At 48.5% G+C, this 16,059-nt stretch overlaps 1 protein-coding gene across 1 annotated transcript in view; it reads left to right on the top strand.

The window, feature by feature from the left end:
- Positions 1-16,059, top strand: part of LOC115548469 (cadherin-2) — a 63,069-nt gene that overhangs the window by 30,314 nt on the left and 16,696 nt on the right. The window contains exons 3-12 of the mRNA XM_030363122.1: positions 5,172-5,383; positions 8,684-8,851; positions 9,774-9,929; positions 10,394-10,538; positions 10,919-11,085; positions 12,161-12,277; positions 12,791-12,949; positions 13,245-13,400; positions 14,741-14,885; positions 15,154-15,326. Coding sequence (XP_030218982.1) covers positions 5,172-5,383; positions 8,684-8,851; positions 9,774-9,929; positions 10,394-10,538; positions 10,919-11,085; positions 12,161-12,277; positions 12,791-12,949; positions 13,245-13,400; positions 14,741-14,885; positions 15,154-15,326 — 1,598 coding nt within the window. The remainder of the gene's footprint in view (positions 1-5,171; positions 5,384-8,683; positions 8,852-9,773; positions 9,930-10,393; positions 10,539-10,918; positions 11,086-12,160; positions 12,278-12,790; positions 12,950-13,244; positions 13,401-14,740; positions 14,886-15,153; positions 15,327-16,059) is intronic.

Here is a 16,059-nt window from a genome sequence, read left to right as displayed (position 1 = left end):
TACAAGGGCATGGATCACTGCAATCGTTAGTTAGCTCTTGCAGCGTTTGGCTATAATATTTTAGCATTAGCATGATTTTTCTTATGCTTTACTGTTAACTTAATAATGAGATGTCCCGGAAAACTAAGAATATGTTTGACAAGATAATTCTTCATAGTTAGAGTGTGACCAATTATTCAACACTGCTGGACATTTCAACATCGGTGCGTTTTCAGTTGAAATCTGAAGAGCCAGCTAGACTTCCAGTGGAACATAAGAGGTTCTTATAAACATAGGGGCGGAGATGGGTGTCTCAGACCGAGAGCTGCTCTATCTCATCCTCTGCGAGGGTTGGGGTGGGCTAGGGGTCTCAGCATGGGGTCACTGTATACATCCTATCCGGAACATAGCTTGTGAATAATGCATTTCGTCAGGGGAGGGTGTTTTACCGCCTGCCCAAGGGGAAAGCCACCTGGGTCATTTGCCCTGGTTAGCATTTCTCCACAGCTACTGATGAAACACCTCTTATGGAATGCTTCAGTTGTCAAAGACTTCATTTCAAAATGACAAATGGGTACTTTCTGTGAGAAATAAAGCGTTTATATTAACGTAGCTTGAAGGTATAAAAATACAGTTAATAGTAGTGGGCGGACTAAACATTAAATGCAAAACAATGAACCTATATACCAATATGTATGAAAGAGGGCGTGCTAAGATTTTTTTGTAAGCTTAATGAAAAATCGTTAATCTTTTGTATCGCATATGCAATAATCTATTGGCACATTTTTCTTCTGAAGTAGAAAGTCAGTCTTGTAAAGAATGTTTGTAAATCTCTTTCCAATATTTATTAGAGAAAATGTTCTACTAGTTTCTGTTCACATCAAAATTCAATTATTTACTCAATTTACCAATGCCTTGCAAAATAGAGTTTTCTCAGTATCCTCCGGGTTTCTCGTGATTGTCGTTATTATCACGCATGACACACGGAGGGGCACTCTCTCTGCTCCCACAGTGTGCATGCTGGCAGGCATGCGAAAAACCAGTAGAACCGCTAGCATTTTCATAACATCACAGTGTGTGTGTGTGTGTGTGTGTGTGTGTGTGTGTGTGTGTGTGTGTGTGTGTGTGTGTGTGTGTGTGTGTGTGTGTGTGTGTGTGTGTGTGTGTGTGTGTGTGTGTGTGTGGCGGGGTTGGAGTGATCACGTGCTGGAGCAGACAATAGGGGGGCACTTTGGAGAGGTTAGTTTGGGCTTTTGTGAAGCTTGCTGGTGGGGGGGCTGAGGGCAGTTGAATGGGATCATTGAATCGGAGGTAATTTTGGGCCCCGGTGTGGGGCTTTAGTTGGGGCGCCCGTTTTCGCTGACAGCCTTGTTTTTTCCCCTTCTGCCTCTCTTTTCGCCCCCCCCCCCCCCCCCCCCCAGCAGCCCCCATGCTGCATCGGCGTTTCTGTCCAAACCAAAGGCTTTTATCTTTGTGTCCATGACGACATGTCGGATGGGGCACGGCAGCAGAGACTCCTCTTACCCCGGTTCCTCTCGGGAGCCCGTGCATCTAGATACAGTTGGCTCACGCATCTTCCAGTTTTTTTTTTCCTCTCTCCGCAGCGCTCTGCCATACATTCTGCCGGGGCCTTCCTGAGCCTCCTGACCGGCTGTGATAAATGAACAGACACGCGCCGCACATCCCCATTCATTATCATTGAAAACGTCGCTTCCTGCCGGGAGTTGGTGCAACAATTACCACGGCGGCTGACGGTCGCGGAGCCTCCCAGAGGTGTCGAGGCGCTGGCCCAATCTCAGGGATTGCTAAAGAGCCGGAGCTGGGCTCCAGCCTCCGAGAGGGCTTTGGCCCACATAGGCTCCCAAGGCAAATGCTGCAAACCGCCATAGCACGTTTGCTGTGGCAAACGCACATTTGGCGATGAAGCAAGGCCAAATATACCAGCAGCATGGATCATAGAAATGCCAGGCCTATTTGTCAGGGACTTTGGAAGGGGCATTTTGGTGGAATGATGTTGTGGAATCGTCAGAGTTCAGCGATGAAGCCCATGTCAAATTAAACTGGAATGACAACAATCTCATGGTTTTATTTTATGTTTGGGCAATGGCCTTATTTGGTTTGTGTGTTTGGCTGACGGTTTTCAATAAAGCAGGGTTGAAATTTAATTTAGATGAGATTTAATTTGGGCTGTCTCAATTGTCCTTCCATCTTGGGCCAGCCAATTTTAACAAATATTGACTTAAGTAATTATTCTAATGGATGGAGATACCTTTATTGACCCTTGGGACTATACCGGTTAAAATGGGAGGCAAAACAAATAAGGTGTCTTACTTTCATTGAATCATTTATTCATTATTTGCTCCACACTTCTAATGTCACATTAAATAATGAGACGATTCGTTTTTGATGCAGGTGAATGGATGGGGTTGCTTTACCACCAACCAGGAGGTAGACTCATGTCATTCACAAAGCCAAAAGGTCAACAGCACAGGGTACTCATGTTTACACTGTAGCACACATGACTAAAACCATAATCCCCAACATCCTTGATGGAGCCGGTACGAATCCCTTCCTCACCTTGAACTTTGTGAGACGTGTTAAATCTATTGAGTGTTTGTGTGTGTGTGGTAGGTATTGAACAGTACTTGGTATTCCTCCCCTGATATGCTGACTTGGGGGTGGGGTTGCGGCTAAGGTGCTTGCCAGAATACCTCAAACTTACAGTTAGCCCTGCTTCAAGGCAACGTCTTCTGCCCGGGAGTGAAGGTCACCTGGATTCCTGAAGTCGACCAAGCCCCCCTCTCCACCAGGCAAGAAGCACAGCTCATTGATTAAGGGTGCTCGTACAGGGATAGAAGAGGCAGGGGTGGTCGACTCAAAGTGAAGTTCAGCAGCACTATTAGAGCAGTTTGTTTTGGGGGAACCTTTTTGCAGTTAAATTGCTGGCCGTTAGCCCTGCTGATGGGGAAGCATGAATCATGCCTCCCCTCCCTGGAGTCGTCCGCCGTGGAAATATCTTTTTGTAAATCAACCTAGTTTCTTCAGTTTTTTGATCTAAATGTTACTTTTAAAGCCTGTCAGAAATAAGACGGCAGCCTTGTCCCCATGTATAGTGTTTTTTTGGTCCTTCTGCTGAGGCTTGATAAATTAGGAGAAGATTGTATTTTTATTCATTGTGATGAATATATTAGGATGTTTTTAGTGTTTTATTTTCAAATGCAGTGTCATCAAGCCTTCCTTGTCTCCCTCACTCCCCCCGGCTCTCCATCTCTCTCTGCCTCTCTCTCCATTTCTCTGTACATTGAAAGGAAAGAAACATTTTCCCTGTACCAATTTTTTTTTATCCTACCAATATTCATGGCTTTTATAACAGTCCCCTGTCAGGGGCGGAACCGACGGGGCCTTTCCTGCCATGTTGCCCTAACACATTGTGTCTCATGATCCCCCATGCACACAAAAGAATAAAAGACAAAAAAAAACAACCACAGGAAAAGTGCATTTCGTCGGCGTCACGCCCGTGCATAAACACGCCAGGCAAGGGCGCTGTCCGCGAGCACGGGTATTGGCAAGCCGTACACATGTTTATCCACCGTGTGGCTCTGCTGCGAGCACACACCTGTTTGTTTATTCCCTGCACGTGCACGGGGGTTTGAAGTTTTATCATTGTCTGCCCCCTTATCAGCATCCCCAAATAAATTGGCCCCGAGGTTAATCCTTTTAAGTTCCTCCCGGCTCTGGAAGGGGCAGGTAGCGGCCCCTGCACTGCCCCCCCTCCCATCCCCACCCCAAAGGAGGGGCCCGGTTGCCGGGGCGCTGCGAAACACGTCCCCCTGTCCCCATGGTAGCGGAACAAAGGAAGATTAGGTAGCCTCCTCCAAGGCTTTTATTAAGTAATTCCACGTCTGCTTCAATAATTCAATGCAGCACCCGCAGTCGTGGCGCCGGTGTGAAGCCCTGTGTCTCGGCGTTCACATCTTTCGTGGCTCGCAGGAAACTTTGCCGTGCAAGTGTGTGCGTGTGTGTGTGTGTGTGTGTGCGCTTTGAACAGCGAGGCAAGGTGGGAAATCTGTGTGTCTTCGAGCGAAAGCTGGAGATGGTGTGGGCGGGGGAGTTGGGGAGGGGAGAGAGAGGGAGGGGGAGAGAGAGAGAGAAGGGTGGCGGTCAGGGAAATGTATTCGGGTAAAGGTACGAGATGAGGATGCTCTAAGGTATAGTCTGTTTGTGTTCTGTCCTTTCGGTGTGTGTGCTTGCTGTGTTGTGCGACATGAGCTGTCAGTGCTGTACTGTCACTCCCCTGTAACACAAACCTATGTTGTACTCGTGCCACTGTGGCGCTCGGGGACTGCTTGAACTCCCCCACTGTGTGTGTGTGTGTGTGTGAGAGAGAGATGCTTCATGTCTGTATTTGGTGCGTGTGTGCATGCTGCTACAACAAACATCAAGTACCGAGCCTCCCGTGGATGGGACGATTGGTAGCCCTCTGCGGTGGAAATCTCGGGTACGTCACCGGGGAAGGGATCTTGTAAGACGCACCTGGCCCAGTGTGGCACAGGGGATCCCTCTCGCCGTGTCTTTGAGGTTGGCTTCCAGCAAAGGGCTTCAACCGGTGATTTCTCTTCACCCCGGAAAGCAACATTTGGCCTCGTCAGGGTTTTAAATGGAATGTTTTGGGATTTAATGGGCTTCTGAAACCGCCCCCGAGAGACCCATTTTTCTCATCGTTGTTATCGCTCCTTCTCTCTTCATCCTTTTTCCTTGTGTTTCTTTTTTTTGTGTTCCTGCCTTCCTCTCCCTCTCCATCTCACCCCCCCACCACCCCCCCCCTCCCCCCCCCCCCTCCCCCCCCCCCCCTCCCCCCTGTTTTGGGACATACCTCTGAGGCTCAGCCTGAAGTGAATAATGTATGAGTGAGAAGAAGCGTGGTGGACTGTTTAAAGAGGCACCGTGGAGTGGACTCTAGCTCAGACGAGGAGGTCCGTCCGAATGACGGTCCAACTGTCTGTCCATCTCTGTTTCCATTGTTTCGGTCTGTTTCAAAAACATAATAATCAGTCACTCTCGCTTTCTATTACAAACCTTCTTGATCTCTCTCTTAAGCTGTCAGGTTTCCTTAAATGTTCTTTGACTTCCCCCAGACGTCTTTCTGTTTCATCCTCCTCAATCCCCTCTCTCTCTCTCCGGTGTCTCCGCAGTGAATTTCGAGGATTGCGGCGGTGACGATGCAGTTACCTTGGAGAGCAGCCGGCCGAACGACTTCCGGATAGAGGCGGACGGCGTGATCTACGCCGCCAGACGCCTCCGGATCGCCGAGCATCGCCCGGCGCCGCTCGTGATCACGGCCAGCCGCGCCGCCAACGACCAGCGCTGGGAGACCAAGATCCAGCTGACGCCTCGCACGCATCAGGTGTGTGGGCACGCCTTTCCTCTATCCCTTCCAAACGTCCCCCCCGCCCCCCCCTGGCGACAGAACCACCACAACAATCAAAGCTTCCTTGTTGATTGTCTCGACTTGTTTTCCTGGCGTAGGAGCGTTGCGTAATCAATTCTGCCCCGCGTGTCAAATAACTTTCGCTTATTAGCCGCACAGCACATTCGTACATGACTCGCTCTCTAAATTGTAGCAGGTGTTCCGGGAGACTGGATGGATGCTCGCTAATTAAAACTTAATGTGTCGTTTTACTAGGGGCACAAACATATACTCATCACGGTCAGTGGTTAGCAAAGCGCAGATGCAAAACAAGCCCGCCCATAAAGTTGATTTCACCAAGCCTGACTGGTGCTCACACGGTTATTGCCTTCTCACCTAAAAACAAACCCCAAACAAGGCGACCAGAAGGGCCCCCAGCCCGCTGTCGCTGACCCCGGTCCCACGCAGAGCATCTGACTTTGGGTTAGGCCGCCGCCCCAAACCTGTTTCCACTGGAGGCGTTTGTTTAGTCATCTGGTGTTTATGCATTAGCATGTCCTCATGCTTTTTTTTTTTTTAGCCATGCCCTATAAGCAAATCTTTGTGAGCATGGGATAGCAATCATGGCTGTGGGATCCCAGATTAGGGTCTCTCTCATGTCTTAATGAACATCCCCTTAATACAATAACATTGCTTGTTTTACGAAGAACTCGTGCCGTGCCTATCATCTCCAGCCAAACTGTTCTGAAATGAACAGCACCGCGGGCTACTTCAATATTTGCTACATGCTGGGCAATCTCATTAAAGGTGTTTTTTCCCCCCGTTTTATCCCGTTCCAAGCGACGCGTCCATGCCGACGGTTATGCCTGTTTACGTCATGCACAGAGTGTGCGATAATCGTCCGGGTTTAAGTGAATCTGGTAGCAGGGAGTGATGAAAGGCCTTTTCTAAAATCAACCCTTTTTCTTCCTCCTGACATCTGTTGAATATACCCGAGTCCGAGCAGCTATGTGGTTTTAATGACACCATTAGTCACCGGTATCTTCTCAGTTAGGGAAACACACTGCGTCTTAAAAAAAAGATAAACATTGGCGGGCAATAGTTTCAGCCACACTTTAATCTGAACCTCACATAAATAATGTAGGATAACGGCAGCGCTGCCCACGATAGTTTTTTAAAAAAAAAGGATCAAATCGAATCTTGTACGTGTATCCGCGGACAACCGAGCGGCCGGCTTGGCCCTGATTGGTTTGTAATGAAATCAGGATTTGACTCTCCCTCTCTATCTGGCAAAGTTGACGAGGTCATAGGCAGTTATCTTTCTCCCAGCACAATTATTGTCATGAATCATCACGCATCTCCTAATCACATCAGTGATTAGAATGTTATTTTTTTTCCGTTCCTTTATTAGTGCTGCAAACTCGTCAACCCTGGGGAAACATTTTAATCAATGGCAAGCAAACAAGGCCCTCATTAAACATGAGTGTGACACCGTCTTCCATCGCACACCCTAAAGCGGCTTCAACGTCAGCAGCATTCCTCCTGGAGTCCGTCTCTCCACATCTGAGGAAGGGCTATTCCATATGATGGGGCTGCACACCCAAAAGGAGCTCACAGTAGGCCTGTTTGGGGGTAATCACTCTGAACCCGAGGAAAAGGGAACCCCAGATGTCCTCAATCTCGCCAACGCAGGATCACACCGCTCATCACGGAGGCATTAGCACTTCGGCGGCGATTGCGGCGATGTAACCGGATGCCGTTGGATGGAGGTCGTGGCGGGCTATCGAACTTTTGAGGGGCAGCCTCCGACAGACTTCCAAGTCGCTGCGCCGGGGCGGAAACGAGATTCATCATTCCACACGCGGGGTCGCGAATAATTACTGCTCTCGCACACGCGCCTCGTTTTAATGGCGTAATAGATATTTCTGAAACGTGCCCCGGCCCCTATCTATCGCGCCGCCCGCCTCTCTGCATTTCAAATGCGCGAACGCGGTGTAATCGGATTGCAAACATGATTAGTGAAGAGCCCTCCCGACGGCTCCCCCGATCTCTGTGGCGGCGGCTGGGGTGTGTGTGTGTGTGTGTGTGTGTGTGTGTGTGTGTGTGTGTGTGTGGGGGGGGGGGGGGGGATTGGTGGCCCGGCATATGGGTAGCATCGTAAGGTGGATAAGCAGTAATTAATTTCTGTGTTTGCACTGCAAAGATTTTCGCGACTTTGTAACCAATCAAAAGATTTAGCCTAATAGTTAAAACTGAAGGAACAGAAGGATGTGTTGGGGGGCTTGCAGTGTTAGGGAGGGGGGGGGGGGGGGGGGGGACCCAGAATGGCTCAGCCGCCCGGTGTGGAATTACAGCTGTCATTTATTGACTTTGACAAGTGTCTGCGTATTGTTTCCTCGCTGTTTAGCCGTCCCTCCCCGCCTTGTCTCGTTCAAGGTTATTTTAACTTTTGCTGGCATTACTTCAGTCTTTCCCCGCTTGTGGAACGGCGGCATAGGCAATTTGAGCCATCTGGGCGCTTTTCTGTCTGGCTCGCACTAGGTAGCATCCTCTTTTGTTTCAAATCTCATTCATTACAGCCGAGGGAGAGCCCGCACGCTCCGTTATGGCCGCCGCCAGTGTGCCGGTGTGGGCGTGCTCTTTTAGGAGATGTGAGGAGGGCTGCTTTTTTTTAAATAAATAAAAAATTAGAGATTAATGCCGCTCACGGTCGAGGTCACCGCGACGCTCGAAACATTTCGAGGCGGTCTTGAAACGAAAAACATAAACATCAAACAGCCATTGCTTGAAATATCCTGGGCTGCGAGGGACAAAGAGAGATTTAAAGTGCAAGAAGAGGATCGCAAGGCTTCCAAACTTTGGTAAAAAAATATATAGGTTTTCCGGATAACCATTATGGAGTCTAACGTATTACAGAATTGACGTCCTCCGAATGGAGGCAAAGGTACACAACAGAAAGCTTCAAGGGAAGCATTACGAAGATGGCCCTGGTGCTTTTGATGTTTAAAAGTCTCATAAAACCAGGAAGGGCTGCCACATCATGGCCAGTTTGGACACACAATATGCTATCAACGTTGTGCGGCTCTGTCACATGACCAGCATTTCAATGTAGGTGAACGGCTTCAATGGCATTGCTGGAAGTCACTCGTGTGTTTTGCAAAAAACCCGGCTCACTGTCCCTGCTTTCATTTTCCTGTTCTATCGAATCCACACGCCATTTTATTTTGAGGTGTTCCCCTGCCAGACCACACGTCCTGGCTGTGTTTTCCCCATTTATTTACATGTCATCCCCTCCAGGTCCAGAAAGCGGCTGACCCTCAAGACGCGTCGCAGGGCTTGGAGGAAGCGGTGCTCCCCTCGCAGAATGCTGACACCCCATACAAACGCACAAAGAGAAGCTGGGTCTTGCCACCATTCCACATCCTGGAGAACATGCGAGGGCCTTACCCCAAGGCGATTGGCATGGTGAGACCACCACATACACACGCCACACTCGCAAACGTACGCACGCACGCATGCAGGTGTGTACGACGCCCACACAAACACCCAGAGAAGCAGGTAAATATCGTGCTGTAGTATGGCCGCACGAGTATGACCGCACACAAGTAGAGCCACACACAAACACACACTTGCGCGAACACACACAAACGCACACAAACGCACACTTACACACGCACACACACACACACACACACACACACACACACACACACACACACACACACACACACTCTCACTTAGTTCGCTCAGTCCTCCCCACTTCGTAGGCCATAGTATTTCGTTAGATCTGACAACCTTGTTCATCGGTCCAAGCCTCCGCCCGATCAACCAGGCCCATACTTTTGTCTTGCTTTTGTCCAACAAAACGCCTCCCATTTATAGCACTTCACCAAAGATCTGGAATGGGGAGGTTGAGTTCTTCTCTCCCCCCCGCCCCTATCCATCCCCCAACTCACCCCACCTGGTCATAGCACAGTCTGCACGAGCAAGCCCTCTTGAGTCAGTATAGGAAGTTAGTGGTGTGTGTGTGTGTGTGTGTGTGTGTGTGTGTGTGTGTGTGTGTGTGTGTGTGTGTGTGTGTGTGTGTGTGTGTGTGTGTGTGTGTGTGTGTGTGTGTGTGTGTGTGTGTGTGTGTGTGTGTGTGCGCGCAACGGCAATGTGTTCTCCCTGTAAACATCGGGGGTGTAGATCCACAAAGGGCCGACATGTTGAACTACATTGGAAAAATACTGAGGCTTCCTGCACTCCATCTATTCACACCGGAATCCTCTCATCAAATATATCTTGCTACAGTTCAGTTTCGTTCACTCCAAACTGCGATCGCTTTCAGATAGCCTGCTGTGAATTTATCCGTTGCCCAACACTGAAGATGTGCTCGCCCACACAGATCCGATCAGACGGCGATAGCCAGAGCTCCCTGAAGTACAGCGTGACGGGTCCCGGCGCCGACCAGGCGCCCGTCGGTGCCTTCATCGTCGACTCCATCTCCGGCATGCTATTTGTCGTCCGGCCCCTGGACAGAGAGCAAACCGCAGCCTACCACGTAAGTGTGAAAGGAAACACAGAATAGAAAGTGTGTTTTATCAAAAAAAAATATTTTCTTTGTGTCAAGGGGAATGCTCCTTCTCTTTTGCCGCTGCTTTTCCCATTCCCTGCCCATTGACATGCACCGAGGGCGGGCCCGCAGGCCCACTCGTCCCCTGAGCCCTGAAGTGATGGGGTGGAGGCGTGGGTGGGTGGATGGGTGGATGGGTGAACGGAGGTGGAAGTCTGACAGCTCTGACTTACCGGTCTGAGAATTGAAGGGATCCGATATGAGATCTTTTGAGGAGCGCTGTTGATTTTGTGAGAGAGGCGTCTGGAAATGAACTGAAATGTGTTTTTCTTGTCATTTTGTCAAGGTCTAAGTCTAAAGATCAGGCCACGCGTGAGCCTTTTTCCGAGAGATGTACAAACACACGGGGATCCATTTCGCCTGCCTTTCATTGATTTATATTTTGGTTGTAGCTTAGGGCACACGTAGAGGACCTGAACGGACGCCCAACGGAGGACCCCATTGACATCTTCATCAACGTGTTGGACATGAACGACAACAAGCCACAATTCGAACATCAGATCTGGAACGGCACTGTCTCCAAGGCATCCAGGCCTGGTAAGTACACTAGAGACCCGTGCTTGCCCTCCGACTGCACCAGCTTAAAAACTCCAGCACAATGCGGGCAGCAATGCTCCACTAGCACATAGTACCCTTTTAATTGGGTGGCCATTTTGTTTATTTGGCCTACTGTTATTTATCTAACTGATGCTATTGATAAACGGATGAGAAAGGGTATTGTTGTGTAAAGTAGTATAGGAGAACTCTTTAAATGTGGTCTTTACATGTGTACTTTACACTGCCAATGCAATTTGATATATATTTCTTTTTTTTACCAAGAACACAATGCAATGCAGTACCTAACTAGGAGAACACAAATGCAGCTGACTAAAAGACATGCGTCTATTGCCTTTTGCTTTTCTTTGATTACATCACAGGCACATTTGTTATAACCGTACTCGCGCACGACCGTGATGACCCAAAGACGGACAACACACTGCTGCGTTACAAGATCCAGTCCCAGAGTCCCCCCAGTCCGTCAGACATGTTCACCATCCACACCCTGACGGGAAACATCACGCTCACCGGAGACGTTGGCCTAGAGGTAGGTTCATCTCTTACTTTTAAAGTCTTCACTTTCACTTTGTCTCTCCCTTCTGTTCCTGCCTCTTTTTTTAAATTCAGCACATGCAGCCTGTCAAACTAATTAAATTCACATTAATGTCAGTCTTGTTAGATTGCATTGCATTGTCGATTCACACAAACCTCCCCCTGAACCGGAAAAAAATAAATCGTTGAAAGAACTTGATGCATTTACAAATATTGCGACAGTTGGTGCGGTCGTGATGAAATCAAAGGGCTTCTCTGTGCCCTGTGGGGCCTCCACTTTAGTCTCTCTATTTGCCAATGTCTCACCTGTTTCCTGTTAACCTAGCATCTGCTCTGTCACCTTTTCAACATGAAAATACCTTACCTTTACCTCCAGCTCTGAGGTGTGGGATTCCAATGATGTTTCCCCCCCTTCCTCTCTCCTCCACACTTAGACATGCAAACACACACTCTCACTCACTTGCATTTTAGAATACCGAAGGAAGGCATCATGAATGTAATTTTCTGTTACTTGGAAGATACTAGATGGATTATCATAGTGCTCAATCTGCTCATGTGGAGAGTGCAACGTAGTGGTGATGTGAGGGGTAGTATAGGTTAGTAGCATAGGGCAGGTTGTTCAACCAGTGGTACGCGTACCACCCTTGGTAGTGGAGGGTACTGCAGGCGGTAACTGGGATTCTATTCTTTAAATAGACTATTTAAAATAGAAAAAATAATGTAGATAATTAAAATAAATATATTTAAGATACTTTTCAGTATATATAGTATTCTTGCTTGCTATTATTTCGATAACGCTGTTATTTTGGTTGTAGTCCGTCATATGATCGGCATAGATTTTCTTTTTGTGGATGCAGCGTTGCTGACTTTCAGCTTTCAGCTGTTTTCAACTTTCCAGTGTTTTCTGTTAAAGGGGGCGTTGCAACTCTTTGTTCAGCCAGTTCATATGCATTTTTCTACTTTTCACCGTTTGCATATGACGAGGTCCGAAATCACTGGCATGAGTCATACTTAAAAAACATTTGTTTTTGGTTGTAGTCATATGATCTCCTCCTTCCAACCCCTTCCAGGAAGTGGCGCAGTACACGCTGATCATCGAAGTCGCGGACATGAGGGGCGACGGGCTCGCCAACACGGCCACCGCCATCATCCGGGTCGTTGGGGACACCGGGAAGCCAGCAAACATGGTAGGGACTCTTACTCCTTGGCCAGGGAGAGCTGTCCTCTACAGAGCCCAAGCTCTGCATCCGATCCCACCGTGTCAATATGTATTCAGAGCCCACTCTCGCTTGCTCGCTTCCTTGTGCCCCCACCCCCCCCCAAACACTCAAATAAAACAGAAGGCCGGATATGTCTGGATGTGTGTATAACACGCAGTAACCCCCCTTTAACTACATGATGTTGTTACACAAGCAGAGACGCAGCAGAGCGTAGCTAACCACGTTTAGGGATATGCTGGGTGGAGTTCAGTCCCGAGCGCTGCAATAACGCAGTCGCTCATGCGAGGTGGAAGAGGGTCGGCTCGTTGCCTTTCAGAACTATGCTGACCTCATCACCGCTCGCATTTCCCTGTTTTTTAAATCCACCCCCCTTTTTTTGTTTTTGAAGCCCACCCCTCCCAGGCTACTCCCACATTGGTGTTTTTTAAGACACTTTTTAGAGGTTATTCACGGCATGTCCTCTCCTCTCTCTCTCTCCAGGCCGCTGACCCTCCAGGCGAGTCCCGGGGCCTGAAGGAAATCGTGTTCCCCCGGCGGAACGCAGACAGCCCGCTCAAACGCATGAAGAGAGACTGGGTCATCCCCCCAATCAACGTGGCAGAGAACTCGCGCGGTCCATTCCCGCAGGAGCTTGTCCGGGTAAGAACACCGCCGCGTGTGTGTTCTCCCTGGAAACAGGAGGGCCCCGGATCACAAAGCGCTTTTGATCTCACACGATTAACCGGATCGACGTCTTAGGCCGGGCAACGCGCGGTTAGATAATACACAGTGTGCTCACTCACTGCGTTAATGCTGCACTCCTCCTCATCCAATCATCCTCTTTACCATCTAGTTTGCTGCGTTCGATACAGCGATCAGTTTAAAGTTTGACCTCAGCAGATTTCCCTGTCGACCGGCACTGACAATGTGCTCGCCCCCCCCCCCTCCCCCACAGATCCGATCGGACAACGACAAGAGCCGCTCCCTGAGGTACAGTGTGACGGGCCCTGGCGCCGACCAGCCCCCGACCAGTATCTTCATCATCAACCCCATCTCTGGAGAGCTGTCGGTCACCAAGCCGCTGGACAGAGAGCACATCCACAACTTCCACGTGAGTCTGAAACGATGGCCTGGAGGGAATTGTGGAGAGTTGGATCAATCCTCTTTTATCCCGCTTCTTTAAGGGGAAGGCTTTTCTCTTTGGTCTCGCTTTTTTACATTCCTGCCCATTGGCATGTGCTCAAGGCTGCCTCGTGGCCCAGAGACCCTAGCTGTGTTCGAAATAGTTCCCTATCACGGATATAGTGCACTATATAGGGTGCTCGCCATTTTGTAGTGGTGTTAGAATTCTCAGTGGTTAGCTTCATGCACTATATATCATGCACCCAAAATTTGAGTGTACACACGATGTTCCCTACATGTTACTCCCATATACCACAATGCAATGCGGTCGTGTTTTTCAGGAAGAGAAGAAGAAGCTGAATAACCGTGAAAACGAATACATTTAATGATAGAGTCTCCGGCTTTTGTTTAGAAATGTCAACAAATTATTTGGGATTTAACATAGAAAATGTAACATTCAAAATTAATTAAAAAAAACCTTTATCAAGGAAATGTAACATTCAACACCAATACAACCTCCAGTGCCATGGCAACCGAACATCATCGTTTCTGAAAGCCTCCGTTTACCCTGTACACACTACAGCAAACCCAGCGTTTTCACATTTATCCACCTCAGCGATCGTTTTCGAAAAGCATCGTTCTCATCGTCGGAATTCTCTGTTTTAGTGTGGACGGAAGGGCTAAACGGATTAATATTTATGCGCTTGTAGATTTACCCGGGGTAGTGTGGACGGGCCTCAGTTGGAAGCATATCAGGGCCTTGAATGGGCACTTCAACCATTTAACCATTAACCATTTCTTATTTTTACAGTAACGAAATTAGTTACTCTCCGTGGTAACTAGTTGCTTTTATTATAGGGTAATTCAGTTACTAACTCAGTTACTTTTTGGAACAAGTAGTGAGTAACTATAACTAATTACTTTTTTAAAGTAACGTTCTCAACACTGATGGGGAATAGCGAGTGAGTGATAGGGCAACGACTTCGAACACAGCTCCTGAGTGCTGGAGCTAATGGGTGGGTGGCTGGGAGGGGTCGCAGTCTGACAGCCCTAACCAAGATGTCTGAGAATTTAACGGGTTCATTACGAGACATTTTAGGAGCGATGTTTTTTTTCAGTATAAAAAGGAGCTTGTGTTTTCTCGTTCTTGTTTCTTCCCCCATGCTTCGTTTTAGAGCTTAATGTTAGAGAAATGAGCAGGAACATGTCAAGGTCCCAGTTCCTCTGCCTTTTATTTGTTTCTATATATATATATATGTAAATAGGATATATGTAAATACCCCGTTCCTCATTGATGTGTTGGGACTATGTGCGTTTTGATGTGTTCAGCTGAGGGCCCATGCGGTGGACCTGAACGGGAACCAGGTGGAGAACCCCATCGACATCATCATCAACGTCATCGACATGAACGACAACCGGCCCGAGTTTGAGCACCAGCTGTGGAACGGCTCCGTATCCGAGGGGTCCAAGCCCGGTAAGATCCCAGACGAGACCAGACACCAGACCTGCACCCAGAAGCAACCTATAGCGCTCTATGCACCACTGGGCTATGTCGCACAGATCCGAAGGCACTCTTATTGCGCTCTTTGTCTACCTGCCCCGTCTGTCAAGAAATTGTTTCCCACGAGAAAGGGATGTGAAGGATTGTGCACATTTTGTATTTACATTGCTTAGCTCAACAATGAATGTCTTCATGTGACAATGTGTTGTGTGCACAACTAACCCATCGTCCAAACACACAGGCACGTTTGTCATGACCGTCACCTCGGTGGACAAGGACGACAACAAGACGGCCAACGGAATGCTGCGCTACAAGATCCTCTCCCAGAATCCTGAGAGCCCGTCCTCCAACATGTTCACCATCAACAACAAGACAGGGGGCATCATCACAGTGGCAGCCGGTCTTGACCGAGAGGTAGGCTTCATTTTTCTCATCGATGTCCGTCAATCGATCATCTCATGTCTGCCATTCCTCCTCCCTTGTTTCATATGTTTCATCTTTTTAAAACGTTAATAAAAACAGTCTGTCTGACATTTTGAGCTCACATTAATATCAGTTGTGTCAGCACGGCTGCTATGTTGACGATTACATAACAGCCGTTTACCAGACCTCGAGTGAACACGGCCAAGCCTTAAGCAATCGATTTGAGTTTGTTGAACATATTTGGCTGAAGGCTGTAAGGGAGAGTCAGTATGATAGTCGTTTGTTGCTGAGGATTATTCCCAACTGCCCGCTCCCCTTGCACTGGTCAGAGTTAAAGCCGTTCTCACACCGGACGAGCCACGGAGCCAAAGAGCACCACACAAGGTTCGACTCTAGGTCTCTTGCTGCGCAGAGGTTTTTAACCAAGCTGCAGTTCATATCGCAGTGTGGTTTCTCACCACAGGGTTGACTTCTCCCATTCAAAAGAACGTTTTTTTAATTCCTAGCAGTCCACACGTTGCACCGTGTCTTGTGTCCGACCCGCCTCCGCGTGTTGGACGTGCTCCCACGAGCATTAGTAATGTACTTCGGGAACGGTTGCCGATTTATCCATGAAATATTTTGACATCCCATTTGTCCGCGCTGAGTCTGCACGACTTCTGAACAACCGCTCGCCCTCTCTCCGCTCGCCGTTCTCTACCTTCTACGTTCTCCTGTGACCAGC

The sequence above is a fragment of the Gadus morhua genome, chromosome 8 (assembly GCF_902167405.1).
Source record: "Gadus morhua chromosome 8, gadMor3.0, whole genome shotgun sequence".
In the NCBI taxonomy this organism is placed as follows: Eukaryota; Metazoa; Chordata; class Actinopteri; order Gadiformes; family Gadidae; genus Gadus; species Gadus morhua.
Note: the sequence above shows the minus strand (reverse complement) of the source record. Positions and strands in the feature narration are given on the sequence as shown.